The 20,782-nt window shown below is 42.0% G+C and overlaps 2 protein-coding genes across 2 annotated transcripts; both read left to right on the plus strand.

Annotated features, from left to right (window-relative positions):
- Window positions 1-2,755: 2,755 nt before the first annotated feature.
- LOC125547544 (putative fatty acyl-CoA reductase 5) lies at window positions 2,756-7,525 on the plus strand. The gene is made up of 10 exons (XM_048711372.2): window positions 2,756-3,038; window positions 3,150-3,253; window positions 4,641-4,840; window positions 5,617-5,717; window positions 5,819-6,011; window positions 6,115-6,276; window positions 6,355-6,436; window positions 6,548-6,820; window positions 6,917-7,044; window positions 7,166-7,525. Exons 1-10 carry the CDS (start codon window positions 2,948-2,950, stop codon window positions 7,368-7,370), a joined length of 1,539 nt encoding a protein of 512 aa, XP_048567329.2. The 5' UTR covers window positions 2,756-2,947; the 3' UTR covers window positions 7,371-7,525.
- Window positions 7,526-16,468: 8,943 nt separating this feature from the next.
- Window positions 16,469-20,782, plus strand: LOC147977635 (uncharacterized). Its single transcript, XM_087514492.1, has 2 exons — window positions 16,469-17,395; window positions 20,555-20,782. Exons 1-2 carry the CDS (start codon window positions 16,469-16,471, stop codon window positions 20,780-20,782), a joined length of 1,155 nt encoding a protein of 384 aa, XP_087370618.1.

Below are 20,782 nucleotides of genomic sequence, written 5' to 3' on the forward strand. Positions count from 1 at the left end.
AATAAATAAGTGTATTAAATTTTAGAAAAACTAAGTAGAAGTGTTTGCATTTCCAAAATTATTTGAAAATTTCAGAAATTGTTTGTGTTTTCCAAACATATACCATATTTTTGAAAACTATTTGTCTTCTCAAAAACTAGTCACGTTTTAAAAAACATGTTCTGATTTTTTCAAATATATGTTTTCCAAAACTATTTATGTTTTAAATAGTTGTTCACAAAAAATGTTTGAAATTAAAAAAAATCAAATTTATCAAAATTTTCACGTTTTCAAAACAGTATTCATAAATTTTAGAAAATGTTCAACGTTTTGAAAGTATTCCACGTTTACTAAAAAGATGCGCTTTTTCCCACAAAAGTTCTTGTTTTAGAATAAGGTTTTGTTTTTACAAAATTGTTTATATTTTTGGAAAATCATTTATAACTGTTGAGAAATTTATATATTAATGTGCATCCCTTCTATTACAAATCTAAAGTAAGTGTATTTTTCTTGTCATGCATGAAAACTGAAACTCCACTCTGCCTATCAATAATTAGGACGATTTGCAATGATGGTGATGAAAACATTGAAAAGAAACTAACAAACGATCTACTGCTGGCACAACCGAGCGACCGGTCGACCAAGAGATGGGCCGGTCCATTGGCGCTAGGCCGATGGGATTTTGGTTCCGGTTTTGGGAACATTCTCGAAGTCCTGACCGTTTTTCTCATTTTTCTTTGCAGGTTTATTTCAGGTCTTTTTATTTTAATTATTTCAAAAATATTATTTAAACTTTCCTCAAAAAGGTTCGCATTTTTAAAATTTGTTCGACCATTTCATGAAATGTTTGTGTTTAAAAAAATAATCAACTATACTGGTCATATTTTCAAAATTATTTGGGTTTAGAAAATTATTCAAAGATTTTAATACATGTTTGCAAATTTTAGAAAACCTTCATGCATTGAAAAGTTTTCCGATAGTTCTAAAAAAATTGCATTTTGGAAAACTATTCACGTTTTCAAAAAAATGTGTACACATTTCATAAAATGTTCAAAATTATGGAAGAAAATTACATTTGTAAAAATGTTCAGTTTTTTCGAAAAAGTTCATGTTTAAAACTATGTCCGCGTTTAAAAAAATTGTTTAGAATTTTAGGATCTTTTTTTATCTCAATCTCGTGTGAAGACAATGCATGTGTGTGAATGATTTTGTCAAGGCCATCTCTTATGGCGGATAGATATTGCTTTTCTATTTTGATATTCTGATGGTGAGTTTTGCCCATCAATTCAAGAATCGTCGCATCACGCGAGCCTTGAAATTCCATCTCTGAATAGGCGTTCAACCAATAGCAGGCCTATGTCATACATTCTTGACAAGGTTTGCAGATCCATCATGTTGTAACAATCCAAATTCGAATTTGAAAGGATGGTGTACATGTGAGCAATCTGTAGGATTTGTATCCAGAATGATAGGGACATCCTCTGACTTTTCTGGCGCAGAACTTATATTTCATCGGTGAAATTAATTAGCATCCTCCGTCACTATTCTCTAGGACAGAATTAGTTGCAATGTTATTTTCTCATTTTTAATTTGGCACTTTCCGTCCGAATTATCTAGGTCATACAGGATTGTAATTGCCATTGTCATACTCTACTTGTCAGACTACCCATAGCGGGGTTAGACTAGTAACATGCATATGTTACTAGTCTATATTACTATTTCTATAGTGGAGAGTAACATATGTGTGATGCCATACAACATTTCATTTATTAGATATAGACTCATTTTGTCTTGGTATGTGTGATGTTACCCATAGCATGAGTAACTAGCTATGGTACTCAATTCATCTCTCTCCTCATTAAATTGTTGTCACGTAAGCAAATTTGTTAAGTTGAACTCTATGTTACTGCTGAAATTACTCCCACCATGGACATTCTCACTCACTATCGCGATTCTCTAGAAGAAATTCAGTTGTACTGGCCTTCTCCGATTTTAATTGCATGTCAGGAACACTCTGGAAGTCAACACTCCAGAAGCCAGCAGCATGCCACGGGAGTTAACACTACTAGTTGTTGGTTAACCATCCTTTTTGGTACGGCTAACTAGGACTAAATAGGAACCATGTACCCTCTTCCCTATTGATATGATGATATCCATTTATTAGTCTCAACTGGTGGTTGGGGAATCTACTTTTAGGAATCCGAATGGTTTCTTTCAGAATTTAGTTAGTTATATAACTATGATTGAAACAATAGACTCGTTCTTCCTATTCCCGAGCTGATATGGCAATCGAAACTGCTCTACGTACGATTCTTTTTTATCGGACGCTGGTACGACCAGACAACAGATGCTATGGCCCAGAAACTGGTAATCTATGATTTGTCTCTAATCGTACCGAGTGTTGGACGGAAATTCATCGTACGTATAGCAAGGTTCTATGACAATATTGCTTGTGCTTTTGTCGATATGGGAAAAATATTTGTTTCATAACTATTGCTTGTGCTTGATTGCAATTGTCCATGCTAAAAATTATAGGAACACTTTTTTTGTTGAATAGTTAAAAATAGTAAAGCTTTCAGAGGTTCCAAAAGTATTGGAGGAAAGGACCTAGCTGGACCAAGAGGAGTCGATTACTGCATGGACTATGGCGGACATCACAATGTTGAGCCAGAATAGTAGTTGAGCATAATATATACTGGTCGAGTAGAAGCACCATTTTACAATTTAGGTCACGTTGGTTATATATTGCAATTTTGGAAATAAAGTAAGCAAACAATTGGAACTGATGAGTTGCCCTTCAGTTCCTAAACTATAGCTGGTCCGCTGCTGCCTTGTTCCATTTAACCTCTGAAACCCATCTCCTTCCTGCCCTATAAATACATAGCCAGATAGGTAGTCCCGCATCACCTTTTCAAAGTCTTTGACCAAGTGACATAGTCTTCTGGAGTCGGGGAAAAAGTCGAGTACCATGATCGCTGAAATGGATGCGGACAGCGTTGCAGGATACTTCAGAAGCAAGAGCATCCTCATCACCGGTTCAACAGGCTTCCTAGGAAAAGGTATGTGTTCATGCATGTCACCCACTACCTTTCAGGTCAGGATGTGCCGTGCATGTGTGGTGATCATCTGGAGGCTTATATGTTGGTGTTTCATGCATGATTTATGTTTAGTGCTTGTGGAGAAGATACTAAGGGTTCAGCCAGATGTGAAGAAGCTCTTCCTCTTAATTCGGGCCCCAGATGTTGAATCTGCGAAGCTTCGTATTCAAACTGAGGTGAAATATATTCGTTTTCAGCCGTTCTCCTATAGAATTGTACATTTGTTGTGTCTAATACTTAAACAATGTCGATTAAATTTTATGGAAGTACGCTTGTCCAGCCAATAGGCCATCTTGGGCCTTGTTCGGATTTAGTATAATTTTAGTTTGCTCCCCACCAGTATATTGTTCTAACTTGAGATAAATACATGTAACACACAAAAAATTACATTGAATCCAAGCAGGGCCTTGGTTTGCACACTCAACTCCCAACCCCCAATCTTAGGGTACACATATACTGACTTCTCTTTCGGATGGCGCTCACCAATTTCGATTCTAATATTTAGTACCAATAGGTACTGGATTTTCTTCTGAATATGCCTTAAAAGCAAACAAAATAATGGAATGTGCACATCTAGCTATTATCTAATTCTGCATATTCCTATCTGCTTTCCAACAAGGAATGTTTGTACCAGCCGTTGGTCAAGGAGGAAGCTCCAACCTTCATGCCATGCTGCAACCTAAACACTGGGGCAAGCAGCATGTACATGATGCATCGGCATGCATAAAAAGAAAAGTGTGATTATATTGCAATTAATTCAAGCGTGTGTTTTCTATCCTTTCCTGCATGTCAAGATCACGCTGACTAAAGATGCATGTAATGTGCTCTTGCTGGCTAAAGCCAAATATGTTGTTTAATGCTAAGGAAAATACCTAAAGTTTGAAAACTGTGAAAACTACTTGTTTGGTCTATCCATAAGATTAATTCTAAAACTGAAATGTACCATTAAAAATTAAACATAATGAACCGGGTCATTTCCATGATGTCAACATGTATGGGCTTGCGAGTAGAGGGGAAAAGGCCGATATGAATATGACAGAGACAAGTAGAGCATGCTTCAATTAAGCTACTATGAAATCGGTGATAAACTGAAAATTTAAAATAGATGTCTTTTAAGAATGTGAGTAGTCTAAAAAAATTGGAGGGATAGAGGATTTCGATTCTAGAAAGTGGGGCTTTTCCATTCAAAACCTTTCAGGTACTCGGTGCAACCGTCGGTTTAAAGAAAATCAACTTATTAGTTCTTAAGACCGTACCAAGAGATTAACTTTATATTTCCTTTTTAAACTAGTCGACGGGGTTTAGCCAAGGTTTTACACAACATAGGGTTGCCCATATAGTCATTGTTCCACTCGTAGCTGATAAGTGGGATCTACCCTTCGTAGAATTCTCATTGGCCATTGAAGTAGTGGTCTTCCCTTATGCACAGTTCTCAAAAATTAAAAGTTAAGGGCATGTCCTTTCGGGTATTAAAAGATTAAAAGCGTGCCAAGATTCTTTTTTTTAAATGAGAACAACTATTTAGGTATATAGCATTTCCCAATGAACTTTTGGTATTTTTAGGTCACCGGGAGGGAGATCTTTCGTGTGTTGAAAGAAAATCATGGTGCAGGGTTCGATAATTTCATTGAAGAAAAGATTTGTCCTTCGGTCGGAAATATCATGAAAGAGAACTTTGGATTAGACAATTCCCAATTGAAAGAATTCTCCAAGGATATAGACATCATCATCAACGGGGCAGCGACTACAAATTTCTTTGAAAGGTATGATGTGTTTATTGCTTGCAGAGTTTTTACATACTCCCTCCAGTTCTCAAATGAGTGAAGTTTTAGATATTCCTTGAGTCAAAATAAAGTTTTGACGAGGGATATCATATTAATTATTTTATTTGTCAATTTTATATATTATATGTATATATTATGTCAAAATGTATTTCTTGAATATTTTATTTTTTGCGCACTATATACATACAATGATATCTACTATTAATCCGAAAACAATTTGGAAATGTGTACATCATCGTCGTTTGCATGCAGCCATTAATCCGAAAACAATTTGGAAACTTTGTGCCGAATCAATTAGAAAGTCAAGCCATTAATGCAATTAGTTAGCCAGCCAGTTAATTATCTGCACAATTCATTAGGTCCATATAAATAGAGACCTTTTTTCACACGGAATCAATTTGGAAACCAAGTTATTAATGCAAATAATTAATTATGTAGTTAGTTAACTAGATCTCCAGATAATTAGAAGTAGGGAATATTTTCCAACTTTAGTTTTCCTAATAGTCTGCCCGGTCCACTTTCTAGCTATTGTTTCCAAAACTTCATATAATCTAGCACGCCACATGTCACCACTTTTCAAATATTGTTTCATCCTGGCCTCGCATGCCACCACTTTTCAAGAGCACATGTTTTTAGATTTACACCTTGTTGATTGTGTCAATGTCCAAAAAAGACTTGCTTGTGAACTAAAAGTTGTGATATTATAAGAAACATGTGCTTGAAATAATTGATCAAAATGTGATGCTATTTTTCAGATATGATGTGGCTTTCGACACAAATGTCTTGGGAGCGAAGCACGTCTGCGCATTTGCGAAGAAGTGTCCGAAGCTCAAGATGTTGCTTCATGTTTCAACTGGTGCAAACTCATAAGACTATTATGATCTATGAATTTGTGGTTGGTGGTGTGTCATACATGCTGAAAAATTGAGCTCATTAAGTGATATATTACTTGAACAGCCTATGTAGCTGGTGAAAAAGAGGGGCTAATATCGGAGAAGCCATTCTTGATGGGTGAGACCCTAAGGGTGGGCACATATCTGGACATCGAATCCGAGCTAAATCTTATCAACAAGACCAAGAGAGAACTAATAGCCAACCGCTCAACTGACAAGGTTGTGAGAAAAGCCATGAAGGAGCTTGGCCTCAAGAGGTTAGACACGACTAGAAACATACTTATGCATTTGTACACTTTTCTACCTCTTGGTATGGTTGTAAACTTGATACATTTGTTACATGTGGACAACTGAATGAAGAGCACGACACTTTGGATGGGCAAACACCTATGTCTTCACCAAGGCAATGGGGGAGATGCTGCTAGAACACCTGCACGAGGGCTGTCCGATGGTCATCATCCGCCCAAGCATCATAACTAGTACTCTCAAGGATCCCTTCCCTGGATGGATGGAAGGAATAAGGTCACAGAAACTCAACATTTGTTTACTATTAACAAAAGTGTACAACCATATGTAATGCTGCACTTTTATCTTTCATAGGACAATCGATATAGTGATTGCCGGATATGCCAAGCAGACCATGTCATTCTTCCTAGCTGACCTGGATTTGATAATGGACGTGGTTAGTAATCTGTTCACAAATTACCAACCAAAATTTGGAACGGAACTTGATTAAGGTACCAAGTGATTAACCAGCCATGAGGTGTGGTCCTGATGGGGGTGGTTTGGACAGATTCCAGGGGACATGGTGGTGAGCGCTATGATGGTTGCCATGGTAGCACACTCGAAGGATCAGCAAGCACATATCATCTACCATGTAACATCATCACATCACAACCCCGCAACCTACGGCATCCTCGCAGATTCGGGTCACCGCTACTTCTTCGACAACCCACCATGCACAGGGAGGAATGGTGAACGTGTGCGACTAAAGAAGATGCGATTCTTTAGGACAACTGCGAGTCTAAGATTGTACATGGCCATCAATTACAAGCTTCCCCTCGAGGTTAGCTTACCATTTCAATGTCGACACATTGATTTCATAGAGCTGAGATGTGAAGGAGATTAATATTATGAGCTCGTGTTGCGATTGATTCGACAGATGCTTCACCTAGTGAACATTACACTCTGTGGTGTTTTCTCACGGCGCTGCAGTGAGTACAACAGGAAATACAGATTCCTCACACTGCTGATCGAGCTCTACGCGCCATACGTCCTGTTCAAAGGACGGTAAGCAACTTTTCAATCTTGTCAAAACATAGTTTCCATTTTGCTTTTGCAAAAAGAAAATTCTACAAATATTTTGTTACCTAAAATATTGCACTTTGAGTTATTTATCAATCTGGTGTAGCTTTGATGACAACAACTTGGAGAGACTAAGGATGGTGAGGAACAAGGATCAAAATAACAATGAAGCCTGTTGGTTTGATTTTGACCCCAGGTCCATCAACTGGGATGACTATTTCTACAACGTTCACATTCCTGGTGTGCTCAAATATATGCAGACTGAGTTACATTCGACTAGCCAAAATTCAAACGATGTTTCTAGGCTTTGAAATACAATAATTTCACTGCTCCCACAAACTTTGTACTAAACCAGTGACAGGTAATGTGGTTCGTAGGGAGTATATTATTTATGCAACACTGGTGAATATGTATTGTACATATTTTGTTAGCTTATGAATTCTATCGATAAAATACATTTCTTGTATCAGCTCTATCCTCTATGTAGTATGTAGTATCAGCTTGTGCATCAATAAACTGCACGTCAGAAAAAAAAAATCAAATATATATCTATTGCAATCCATTTGCCATGAGACTCAGATCTACCCGGCGATCCCTCGTCGCTATCCGGCAAGTACTGTTTTCCAAGTGATCGTTTCAGCATGATCGTCGCCGCCGTCTCCAGAATTCAGACCTCACTGTCGCATCATCAAAGCATGCGGATCGGAGACAAAGATGTGCTTTCTAGTAACAAGTTTCCAGACTGAAAAAAGGAAGGCACGACCTACCAGCAGTACAACGCTTTGAATAAAAGTAGAACTGTAGAAGTGACTGATTCAAGTAGAGTCGTAGCGGCTCCCAACCTCCTGCCTCACCTGTTGTTGCTGCTGCTCTTCGGCGGGGGTGATGCCACCATGATCAGCGGGGGTGATGCCACCATGATCAACATCACCAACCATGCGCGCATTCCCTATCAATCTGTCGCTCGCCTAGACCATTGACCACGAACATGGCCGTGACTATGACCATGACCATTGACTTTGAAAAGAAGTTCATGTAATTTTTAAAAAATCAGATAATTCGAAAAAAAAATCACAAGTTTGAAAAGTTTCTAGATTTGCAAAATGTTCACGAGATTCTACAAAAATCACAGATTTTAGTAAAAATCCATATTTAAAAAATCATGATTTTGAAAAGTTTATGAGAAAAAAGTTCATATATTTCAAAAAAAATCACATGAATTAGAAACAAATTACCAAATTGGAAAAAATAAAAAAAGGAAAAAGAAGAAGGAAATAAGAAAACCCAGCAGGGGAGGTTCGGGGGCCTTGACAATAGCGGGGTTTACTTAGGCATCTCAGCTCTAGTCATCGAAGGAGTTGATGATCCAGCGATCATGGAAGCCATCATATGTGCTTAAAAGAAGACCTACAGATCAATGCCACTATAACTTTCACTAGTTGGTAAAATGCCATTACAATTCTTCCATCCTCCTCTATATCCCATTATGTTAAATTTGAGACACAAATACCCTTGGCTTCCTCCTTTCACCCTTCCCTCATGTTCTTCTACCAAACTGACATGCCATTAACTCCGGCGAGCATGGAGCCGTGCGAAAAACAACTTTCAGCACCGACCATGCATACTGTATGGGGCCGTGCGACTTCATGGACGGCACTGGATGGGTTGTGCAACTACTGCAGCCGTCTCCACGTGCCATAGCATCAGCTTCTAGGGAAGCCATCACGGGAGTAGCGGTCGCCGTCGCTAGTGTCGGAGGCGCCCGGCGTAGTTCTTTGAGCAGCGTAGAAGGACACCTAGGAGCAAGCAGCACTGGCCATGGCCCAGCACCGCGTCACTCCGTTGGGCAGGCGTGCATGGGCGCTGGCGTGAATGCCGGCGACACGAGCACGAGGTCCAGCATGTTTGGGCCGCCGGAGAGCAACGACATGTTCCGACCGCTCGACCCGGTGATGCTCTACACGGACCAGTCGCCCTCTCTGAGGATGTACTACGTCCAGCCGCAGCCGTGGGACGTGGTGGAGCTCCATGCCCCGCCACCCTCGCTCTGCACCTCGCCGGCATCGTGCCTCCAAGTTCCAACTCCAAGGCTCCAAGGGCCGCACTCGTCAGAGCCAGCCCGCCGTGGCTCAGCTGGTTCACACAGGTGAGCGCATGCAGGGTGCTTGACAAAATGTCGAGGCCGCTGCAGAGCATGCGGAGACATGGAGAGGACGCCTACGGCCATTGTGCGCGTGTGCTCGGGATCCTCGGAGCTCTTGGATACGGCGACGTTGAAGAGGCTAGAGCTCCACCTTATGTGTGCGCCAGACATGGCCGAATCCTGCTCCTTCTGCATGTGCAGACGACGCCGGAGCTCACCGGACGGACATTGGGCTGGGCCTGCGCGGGAGCGGGCGCACGCGGCGTGCAGCGCGCCATGTGGCGCGACTAGGGAGCACGCGGGCGGGGCAAACAGGATCTCGCCGAGCTCGAGCCCATGGCGGCCATTGTGGCCGGTGGCGACGGCGAGATCAGGGAAGAGGCTGGAGGCGTGGGTTGGGACGCGGGAGAAGGGGCAAGGGATACACTGCTACCGGTGGCAACGGCGGCGGCTGCATGGCGACGGCAAGCTCCACTTCGCTGGACGCTGCTAATGGCACGGTTGTTAGTTTGTTAGAAGAGAAGATGAGAGGAGGGTGAAAGCAGAAAGACAAGGCCAAGGGTATTGGTGTCTCAAATTTAACATAATGGCATATAGAGAAGAATGGAAGAGTTGTAATGGCATTTTTCCAATGTGCAGAATTGTAATGGCATTTTTCCAACTCATGAAAGTTGTAGTGGCATATGTCCAATTAACCCTAATTATACTGGTTATATATGTCCAATTAACCATAATTATACCGGACACTAATAAACCTAATAAACAGGTTATTGGAGATATTAATCAGAGAAATCATGACAGATCTGGAGCCATCGTTAACGAGATCAAAGCGCGAGCTGCACCATTTACTTGTATCTTTACTTTTGAAGGTCATGCTTCTAATTTTGAAGCACATAGTTTAGCTAATTTTTTTCTTACTTTAGCTCCAGGGCATCATGTGTGGTCTGCCAGGCGCATGATGTAGTTTCCATCCCACATTCTGTGGATTTTGCCGATGAAATCAGGCTTTTACCCCTAAAAAAACCTGTTGCTGCTTCTTCCTATAACACGGTCATAATACCGTACACCGGTCACTTACGCGTCAGCACACGCTGCAGTCTTCCCTACATATCTGTGCTATTATATTGGCATATGTAATGATGTGAAATCTTGCACATCCTTAGTATAAATGTGTATGTGTATTTCCGTCGACGACGAGATGCCTACGATAAGTGGCGGAGCTACGGCAAGGCTGAATTGGCCGTGACCCGCCCAGCCCATGGGATGTTCCTGCAGTATATACGTATTTTTGGCCAATGAAACACAACTCCTAGAGCAATTTCCTACAGCCGGCCCGCCCAGATTTCTGGGCCAAGCTCCGCCACTGCCTACGGTGTCGACGGGAAGACACATACACATGTATAATAAGGATGTGCAAGATTTCACAGCACTATACTTTCGCACGTGGCGTACAGAAAAAAGACAAATTCGTATTTTTAAACAGGCCCTTTAATTTTGTTGTTGGGTTGGGTTTTTTTTACAGCCTACAAATCACATCATTTAAAAACGAAAATTTACATGTTTGTGCGGAACACATATATGTTTCCGGATTTTTTTTAACTTCTTAATATGCTTTTCGATTTTTTTAATGAAAAATCTGCTGAACATATAAATATCGGATCACAAGCAACTCATTTTGGCATCAAGCCCTCGAGCAGGTACCGCGCAGCTGCAAGTCTAGCAGGTACCGCGCCGAATCTGAGGTTGTCACGAGTGCCAGGCCGCACTAGCCCAAGGGAAAAAATGTCTACTCTCCCAAGATGATATTTTGTCAAAAAACATGTTTTATATGATAACACCTATGCAAGATCTGATCACATTTTTTATCGTGTTTGCCAAAATCATCAAACAAAAGCACTATGCAGAGGTCATCCCTTCTTTTCTTTTCTTGAAGACGCACATATATAATTCTGAAGGGACTAACAAGCAAACAAGTCTGCAAGAATGATTTCATACCCCGTCTACATGCAGGATGACTCAAAGTCTAATTATAACTTACCTTATACACAATATTCAACACAACTGATGTGATGTGATTTTGATTTATGCCTTCCACAAGAAAAGTAATTAGCACGAAATGGTGCTCTAGCCTACACTCTACAGCAAAGACCTACAGCAAATGTTGACTTTACAAGTCTGTGGATGAATATGACTGCACAAGGTCGAGTTGTTGTTCTCCAGAAGTACTTACAGATAAGCATTGAAATCAAGAGGTGTGTGGAGTACGTACGCTCTTTCCATGCCGACCAGGGAACCGAGACAGCGAGCCTTCAGCCTGAAAAATGCCACCGGAGCTCGGGCTACAGGGAGCTTGTTTTCGAAATTCAATTTTCCAGAGTGCAAAACATTTCGATTTTTTTTTGAACACACATACACATGTATGAGTAACGGCACGAATTAAAACACGTGAAGTGCGTAATTGGAACTTGGAGAAACAAGAAGTGTTGTGGTAATGCTGTTCCTCCTCCTCCTCCTTCACCAAAAAAGTTAGGGTTTGTGTCTCTCGCCAGCTCGCCGCAGGTCTGCCTCGTCTCCGGTGGCCCTAGGGCCATGGAGCCGAGATGGATCCTGGTAAGGGCCGGCGAGAGGGCTCCGTTGTTAGTCGTTCCTTTCAGATTTGTTAGGGTTTGTGTCTTGCTCAGGAAGACGAGATGGCGGCGGCTCTCTGAAGACACTACACCATGACAAAAACTTTGGGGTCATCATATCTGCCGGGAAAACTATCCAATGGAGGCAGAATATCTGCCGGGAATGATTTTTGCCGGCACCTACGAACTGCCCTAGAAAGTCCCATCGGGAAAAACAATTGCCGGCAGATAGGAGAATGGCCGGCAGTTGCTCTGACCTGCGTGTTCGAACCTTTGCCGGCGGATACGACTATTCCCGGCAGATAGTTTTTTCCTGTCAGTCTCACAATCCAGGGCAGATAGAAGTATTGCCGGCAGTTTTTCTGCCCTTAATTCTATACTCTGCTTGCACACAAATCCCCTTCCAATTCATTTATCTCCATTCATTTTGCAACATGTATAGTACATATGTAACAACACGCATGCATGGTAATTAAAGTTGCATCACTTAGACATAATATATGTATATGTCAACAATCCATCATGTAAGCATATATAGGTTCACAAGCCCAGTATTACAACACAACGATCCTTCATGTATGCACACATAGGCATACATTTGTAGGTTCATAAGTCCAATATTACATCATAGACAAAAGCGCCAAATATAACATCTCGTTTCAGTTAATAGAATCAGAACCCATCAGAACATCCTTTTAGCTCGCAAAACACACCTCTTGAAATTTGTGGATGCAAAAGAATTATACCGATGACCTGTAAAAAATAGAAGCGACCAATTAGATCAGCTCCGAAGAACACATGTTCCACAAATCCATTCAGACGACTACTTGCAAGAAAGAGCAGGTCACAATTCCACAAGGCACACACAGAATACGCATTATGTACTCATAAGAACAGATAATGCACATAGTGATTATAGTAAAGGTTTCACTTGGGAAATAATCACTAACTTACTTGGATCAAGTTTCACTTTTCCAATTTTTAAAGGGACCCATGGTAATTTATCTTGATTGAAACTATAGGCTCAGGTAAGCTCTATTTAGATAGTATGAGAATAAGAATTGCAGGACAAAAAGAAACAATAAAGTTGGCCCTGGTACCTGCTAGCATTCATCCCACATAACCAGGAAAAGAAAGGTCTAATTTTTGCAAGAGCTAGTTCATTATACACTTTCTCTAATAACGAAAATGAAATAAGCTTTTCTTTAGTCTAACATTTAAGAATTCTAATAATATGCAACACCTTCAAGATGTGGGGACTGCTACCAGCTGTGATGGTTGCTTTTGCGTAACTTCACAACATTGAGAACCAAGCTCAGCACCTACCACTATCTTCGTCCTATCAATTAAATAGATAGTTCACAGCCAAGCACATTGAGGACATGCATATATTAATGCAAAGATAGAAAAACATGAATTCTGTAAGTTACTGCAAAGCAGAGCAAGTTCCCTGTGACTTAGTGGTGCCACTTATCTCACGACTAACATTACTGCCAAAAAAATAAAAGGGTCAAAATAAAACAGAGATAATGTTGAAATCACAGCAAGATGGATGACCATTAACTGCAACTTCATCTTTAGCTTCAATTCATACACCCAACAAACACCACAGAGGGCCTGTTTGGAATGAGTTATGATATCTCTAGGTAATAAGTTTGAACTAGCACTAATTAGCATGCAGGAATTGATCAACACAAGGACGGATATGAAAGATAAATATTAGAAGAATAACAGCAATCATCATGTTTTAGGCGTATTCTTGTTGATCAACGTAATCAGCAAGGTTGTTCTTGTTGCGGCCATGCTAGAATATAACCGGAATTACATATGCCAAGGAGCTCAGCATGAATATGTTAATTAGATATGACAATCAAACAAACAAGTATTTACCGCTAGGCGCATATCTTCTTTTCTTTTCATTTTTCAGTTCGTCCTATACTGTTTTTTTATTTAAATACCATATCCTGCAGCAAGCAGATGCATATAGTCAAGCATAATAACATCTTTATATTTATGAACTGAAGCATCTTACAGGGCCATAAAAATAAACAGAAACCGTGATGCCACTCAAAATCCTTTAGTATTTGTATTGCTTCTAACTGCAAAAAACAGAAGAATAATTTCAAATGTTTATGTTCCAGTTTTCTTACTTGGACACCCCAAAGTGGCTATGATCTAGCGGTGAATTTCTGAATCAACATAAATTAATGTGTCTATTGGCTCTATGGATTGCATTTTGGCATGCATTACTGAAATTCCCTTGATATGTATGGATCAGGGTCTAAAATCATGGAGACAAACCACCAATCTCTCCGTTTACAGCTCAATGCAACATAGTAAAACAAAAGCATACATAAGTGTGTGTGATGCTATGGCAGATTACTTGGACTTTGGACATCAAAATGGTTGGCAGAGCGAAGAAGAGTGCAATGGACAAAGCTCCAAACTAGGGATGCCACCAAACAATCTGCATGGTAGAGATCTAATCTAACATCCATTCACTGGATGAGATGAATGACAGAGGCTAAGCTTTGGGTTTTGACCAATCGGTACAGAGTTAAAGAAACATGGTACGTTCTGGAATGATTCCCTGGCCGAGCACATATGTCAAACGCCCTTGCTGTCATACCTAAAACCCGTCTCTGATGATATCACTAATCATATGGCTAGCTGAGAACCAAAAATCAGAGCAAAAGAGTCAATTACAAACATAACTGAATACTCATGTAGGACTGACGGCTTATTGGGTTATTTATGCACCTATTAGGAAATAAGGCTCTATAAAGCCTACCACTCAAGATAAATTAAATTGTACAAAATAAGATGTTTGTGTGAATGTTACTAGTTCTCAACATAATTATAACTAAAAAAAGGTGTTGCAGATGGCAAGAATCAGCACCAAACCAGGATATGCTTTTGCCAACACTAGTAGAAAAGGGGGCAAAGGTCCAGGCCGGGTCAGCCCATTAGTCCCGCTTCAGTCTAGAAACGGGACCAATGGGGGCATTGGACCCGGTTCGTGAGCCCAGGGGGCCGGCCGGGCCACGTGGGCCATTGGTCCCGGTTCGTCTGGACCTTTTGGTCCCGGTTGGTGGGACGAACCGGGACCAATGGGCCTAGCTCCTGGCCCACCACCATTGGTCCTGGTTGGTGGCCTGAACCGGGACCAAAGGCTCCCCTTTAGTCCCGGTTCATGCCACGAACCGGGACCAATGAGGTTCCTATATATACCCTCGCCCGTGAGCAGAGCACTCCAGTGCTCTGTTTTTCTCTGGCCGGCGAGGGGAGGGGTTTGTGGTGCTCTAGCTCACCTCCTATGCACATGAGGTGTTCGATGAAATGCCCGAGCCACACTAGTTAAGCTTTCTCCTCTCGAAGCTCGACCTCAAAGCTCCATTTTCCTCGAGATTTGTCTAGATTTAGCGGTCTGTCACGCCCCACCCCCGTCTTCACCGCCGTCGATCACCCGCGCCGATCTCATCACCGACACCACCGTGGTGAGCCTCTTGTTCTTATCTTCTTTCTGAAAGGAAAAATATTCTTGTATGTTTAGATAGATACTTGTATCATTTTCTTACTTTTATTATTGCATCTTATATAGTGCGATGGTTTTGGTATCCGCCCCCGTCGGCCCTCGTCCTGTCTATGATTCGGATGTGGCATATATATTATCTTTATAACTATTGGTTCATTTATTGTTTATGAAAATTATGCAGACCAACGTGACATAGATTTTATTTATCTAGGATGTATGTGAACCAGAAATTCCAACAGAAGAAAACAATTTTTTGAAGGAAAAAATAAAAAAAATTGAGAAGGAGAAGATGATATTGGAGTTGCATGTTGCGGATGTCGTCGATGATCACAAGATCAAGATGGATGCAATGCGCTTGAAGATTAGAAAGATTAGAAAATATGCCATTCATACCGAGGCTTGGTATCATTATGCCATTGGATCAATTGTTACCTTGGTTGCGATTATGATCACCTTTGTTTTCGCATTAAAATGTTTTACATAGTTTCAATGTATGGTTTAATTAATTAGATGCTCTGGAGAGCTATATGTTGTTAGATGAGAACTATGTATGTACTTTGGTTTTAATGTGATGATGAACTTCTATTAATTTGGACACTTAATTATATATAATGCACGCAGATGAGCCAGCAATGGATGTACGGTGACAGACACACCTCCGAGTACATTAAGGGCGTGCATGAGTTTCTCGATGCAGCTGAGGCAAACAAGCAGAATGGTTTTATGTGTTGTCCATGCATTAAATGTGGGAATACGATGTCTTACTCTAACCGGAAAATCCTTCACACCCACCTGCTTTACAAGGGTTTCATGCCACACTATAATGTTTGGACGAGGCACGGAGAAATAGTGGTTATGATGGAAGACGACGAAGAAGAGTACGATGACAACTATGTGCCCCCTGAATACCGTGATGCTGCAATGAGGGGAGCTGGTGAAGATCAAGAGGAACCAGACGATGTGCCCAATGATGCTGCAACGGGTGAAGCTGCTGAAGATCAAGAGGAACCAGACGATGTGCCCGATGATGATGATCTCCGCCGGGTCATTGTCGATGCAAGGACACAATGCGAAAGTCAAAAGGAGAAGCTGAAGTTCGATCGCATGTTAGAGGATCACAAAAAAGGGTTGTACCCCAATTGCGAAGATGGCAATATAAAGCTCGGTACCGTACTGGAATTGCTGCAGTGGAAGGCAGAGAATGCTGTGCCTGACAAAGGATTTGAGAAGCTACTGAAAATATTGAAGAAGAAGCTTTCAAAGGATAACGAATTGCCCGACAGTACATACACAACAAAGAAGGTCGTATGCCCTCTAGGATTGGAGGTGGAGAAGATACATGCATGCCCTAATGACTGCATCCTATACCGCGGTGCATACAAGGATCTGAACGCATGCCCGGTATGCGGTACATTGCAGTATAAGATCAGACGAGATGACCCTGGTGATGTTCACGGCGAGCCCCACAGGAAGAGGGTTCATGCGAAGGTGACGTGGTATGCTCCTATAATACCACGGTTGAAACGTCTGTTCAGAAACGGAAAGCATGCCAAGTCGATGCGATGGCACAGTGAGGACCGTAAGAAAGACGGGAAGTTGAGAGCACCCGCTGATGGGTCGCAGTGGAGAAAAATCGAGAGAAAGTACTGGGATGAGTTTACAAAGGACCCAAGGAACGTATGGTTTGCTTTAAGCGCGGATGGCATTAATCCTTTCGGGGAGCAGAGCAGCAATCACAGCACCTGGCCTGTGACTCTATGTATGTATAACCTTCCTCCTTGGATGTGCATGAAGCGGAAGTTCATTATGATGCCAGTTCTCATCCAAGGCCCTAAGCAACCCGGCAACGACATTGATGTGTACCTAAGGCCATTAGTTGAAGAACTTTTACAGCTGTGGAATGGAAACGGTGTACGTACGTGGGATGAGCACAGACAAGAGGAATTTAACCTAAAGGCGTTGCTGTTCGTGACCATCAACGATTGGCCCACTCTCAGTAACCTTTCAGGACAGACAAACAAAGGATACCACGCATGCACACACTGTTTAGATGACACTGAAAGTATATACCTGGACAAATGCAGGAAGAATGTGTACCTGGGCCATCGTCGATTTCTTCCGACCAACCATCAATGTCGAAAGAAAGGCAAGCATTTCAAAGGCGAGGCAGATCACCGGAAGAAGCCCGCCATGCGTACCGGTGATCACGTACTTGCTATGGTCAATGATTTACACGTAATCTTTGGAAAGGGTCCCGGTGGACTAGCACGTGACGAATGACGCTGAGGGACACGCACCCATGTGGAAGAAGAAATCTATATTTTGGGTCCGCTCTTCAATCGACGTGATGCACATGACGAAGAACCTTTGCGTGAACCTGCTAGGCTTCTTGGGCGTGTATGGAAACACAAAAGATACACTTGAGGCACGGGAGGACCTGCAACGTTTGCACGAAAAAGACGGCATGCCTCCGAAGCAGTATGAAGGTCCTGCCAGCTACGCTCTTACGAAAGAAGAGAAAGAAATCTTCTTTGAATGCCTGCTCAGTATGAAGGTCCCGACTGGCTTCTCGTCGAATATAAAGGGAATAATAAATATGCCAGAGAAAAAGTTTCAGAACCTAAAGTCTCATGACTGCCACGTGATTATGACGCAACTGCTTCCGGTTGCATTGAGGGGGCTTCTATTGGAAAACGTCCGATTAGCCATTGTGAAGCTATGTGCATTCCTCAATGCAATCTCTCAGAAGGTGATCGATCTAGAAATCGTACCAAGGCTAAGGAGTGATGTGGCGCAATGTCTTGTCAGTTTCGAGTTGGTGTTCCCACCATCCTTCTTCAATACATGACACATGTCCTAGTTCATCTAGTCGACAAGATTGTCATTCTGGGGCCCGTATTTCTACACAATATGTTCCACTTTGAGAGGTTCATGGGATTCCTAAAGAAATATGTCCGTAACCGCGCTAGGCCAGAAGGAAGCATCTCCATGGGCCATCAAACAGAGGATGTCATCAGGTTTTGTGTTGACTTCATTCCTGGCCTTAAGAAGATAGGTCTCCCTAAATCGCGGTATGAGGGGAGACTGACTGGAAAAGGAACTCTTGGAAGTGACTCAATAATATGCAGGGACGGATATTCTTGGTCTCAAGCACAGTACACAGTTCTACAGAACTCTACCTTGGTGACCCCGTATGTCGATGAACACAAGAACAGTCTGCGCTCCAAACACCCGGAGCAGTGCGACGACTGGATTACATGTGAACACAGTAGGACTTTCAGCAGTTGGTTGGAAGCACGTCTCAGAGGTGACAACACTGTTTGTGATGAGTTGTACTTGTTGTCCAGGGGACCATCTTTGACTGTATTGATTTACAAAGGATACGAGATAAATGGGAATACATTTTACACGATTGACCAAGATCAAAAGAGCACCAACCAAAACAGCGGTGTCCACTTTGATGCAACAACCGAGAAGGGAAAGGACACATATTATGGTTACATAGTGGACATATGGGAACTTGACTACGGACAAGATTTTAAGGTCCCTTTGTTTAAGTGCAAATGGGTCAATCTGTCAGGAGGCAGGGTACATGTAGACCCACAGTACGGAATGACAACAGTGGATCTGAAAAATCTTGGGTACACTGACGAACCGTTCGTCCTAGCCAATGATGTGGCACAGGTTATCTATGTGAAGGACATGTCTACCAGACTGAGAAAAAGAAAAGATAAGGAAGCGAATACATCATACGATGAGCCAAAGCGCCACATAGTTCTTTCAGGAAAAAGGGACATCCTGGGAGTGGAGGGCAAGACAGACATGTCTGAAGATTATGAAAAGTTTCATGAAATTCCTCCCTTCAATATCAAGACTGACCCAAGCATCCTGATAAACGCTGAAGATTATCCATAGTTACGGCGCAATAAGCAAATGACACAAGCGAAGAAAAAGTGAAGACTTTCTCCCGCAACTATTATGATGATACCATGCCAAATTTGTAACAGACGAGTATGCTATGCCAACTTTTTCAGCGTTCATTTGAAAACTATGAATTTACGTCAAATTTTCTCTATAGGTGCATCTATGTTCATTTTTTTAGTAAAGTTAATCACAAACTTGTGATTCACACAAATTTCAAAGAATTCAAATTTTAACTATTCAAATTTGAAAACTAATGGCACTAACAGAAAGTTTATAATTTTTGTAAAACTAATGGCACTAACAAAAAGTTTATAATTTTGCTGACCTAAAAGCAAAAAAATTAAAAAATAAAGCAAAAAACGAAAGAAAATAAATAATACAGAAAACAAAACAAAAACAAAAGCCCGTCCCTCTCTGCGTTGTTGAGCTCCTCTCAAAGTGAAAAAAATGCCTATAATATTTGTTATGACTAACTGAAATTACCAAATTGAGTATAATGATAAAGCACAGTAATATTAAATAGCAGGAAAAAGAATGACTCAAAAATCAATTTTTATAGTAAAGTTATTCATAAACTAGTGATTCACACAAATTTTAAAAAATTCAAATTTAAACTATTCTAATTTTAAAACTAATTGCACTAACAGAAAGTTTATAATTTTTGTGACATAAAATAAAAAAGAAATCACTACAAAACTATAAGTATTTAGTTCTAAGTAGAAATGAAAAAAATAGCAAAAAAAATGCCACCTACTGGGCCACCACGGCCTGAATACGACTAGAAACCCAACCATGGGCCAGGATCCAGGCTCGCAGCAGGCTCAGTAGGCCCACAGGCATTGAAGTGACAGATTAGGCCCGAAAGCCTGCAGTTGAGAGGAGCTCGAGAGGGTGGGCGCAGCAGCGCTTATAAACCACTCCCGAGCCCTCTCAACTAGCGAGGTGGGACTAAACTTTTGGGCGCGGGGCAGCACAAGGCCATTGGTCCCGGTTGGTGGGACGAACCGGGACCAAAGGGTGGCATTCGTCCCGGTTCGTGGCAGAAACCGGGACCAATGCCCACCTTTAGTCCCGGTTGGTGCCACCAACCAGGACCAAAGGCCGCCGCTTCCCGCCCTTTGGGCTGCTGAAAAGAGGCCTTTTGTCCCGGTTGCTGGCACCAACCGGGACTAAAGGGGGCATTGGTCCCGGTTTGTGCCACGAACCGGGACCAAAGGCCTGGGTATATAAGTAGCACTTAGGAAAATTTGACGAACTCATCGCCAGTTGCCCCCGGCCCGCCCGACGACGCCGAGCACATCGACGCCGCCAGGCTGCCCCGACGCCGTCCGCGCCCCTGTCGTCGCCCCAGACCGCGCCGTCGCTGTCGCCCGTGCCTCGCCGTCGCCGTCGCCGACGTCGTCCCCGAGCCAGCGCACCCCTGCCCTCGCCCCCGAGCGCGCGCGCCTCTGCCGTCCCCGAGCCTTCCTCGTCGCCGACGCCACCTCGCGGTGA

Source organism: Triticum urartu, chromosome 3A (genome assembly GCF_056163025.1).
Source record: "Triticum urartu cultivar PI428250 chromosome 3A, HENAU_Tu73, whole genome shotgun sequence".
Classification (NCBI taxonomy): domain Eukaryota; kingdom Viridiplantae; phylum Streptophyta; class Magnoliopsida; order Poales; family Poaceae; genus Triticum; species Triticum urartu.

Excerpts from the sequence above, each read along its gene's own strand:
- LOC125547544 (XM_048711372.2), top strand. The coding sequence starts at position 2,948 with ATGATCGCTGAAATGGATGCGGACAGCGTTGCAGGATACTTCAGAAGC. Across the intron at positions 4,841-5,616 it reads ACTACAAATTTCTTTGAAAG|ATATGATGTGGCTTTCGACA; the intron begins GTATGATGTGTT and ends GCTATTTTTCAG. Across the intron at positions 6,437-6,547 it reads TGGATTTGATAATGGACGTG|ATTCCAGGGGACATGGTGGT; the intron begins GTTAGTAATCTG and ends TGGTTTGGACAG.
- LOC147977635 (XM_087514492.1), top strand. The coding sequence starts at position 16,469 with ATGTTAGAGGATCACAAAAAAGGGTTGTACCCCAATTGCGAAGATGGC. Across the intron at positions 17,396-20,554 it reads AGACAAACAAAGGATACCAC|TTGCCCCCGGCCCGCCCGAC; the intron begins GCATGCACACAC and ends ACTCATCGCCAG.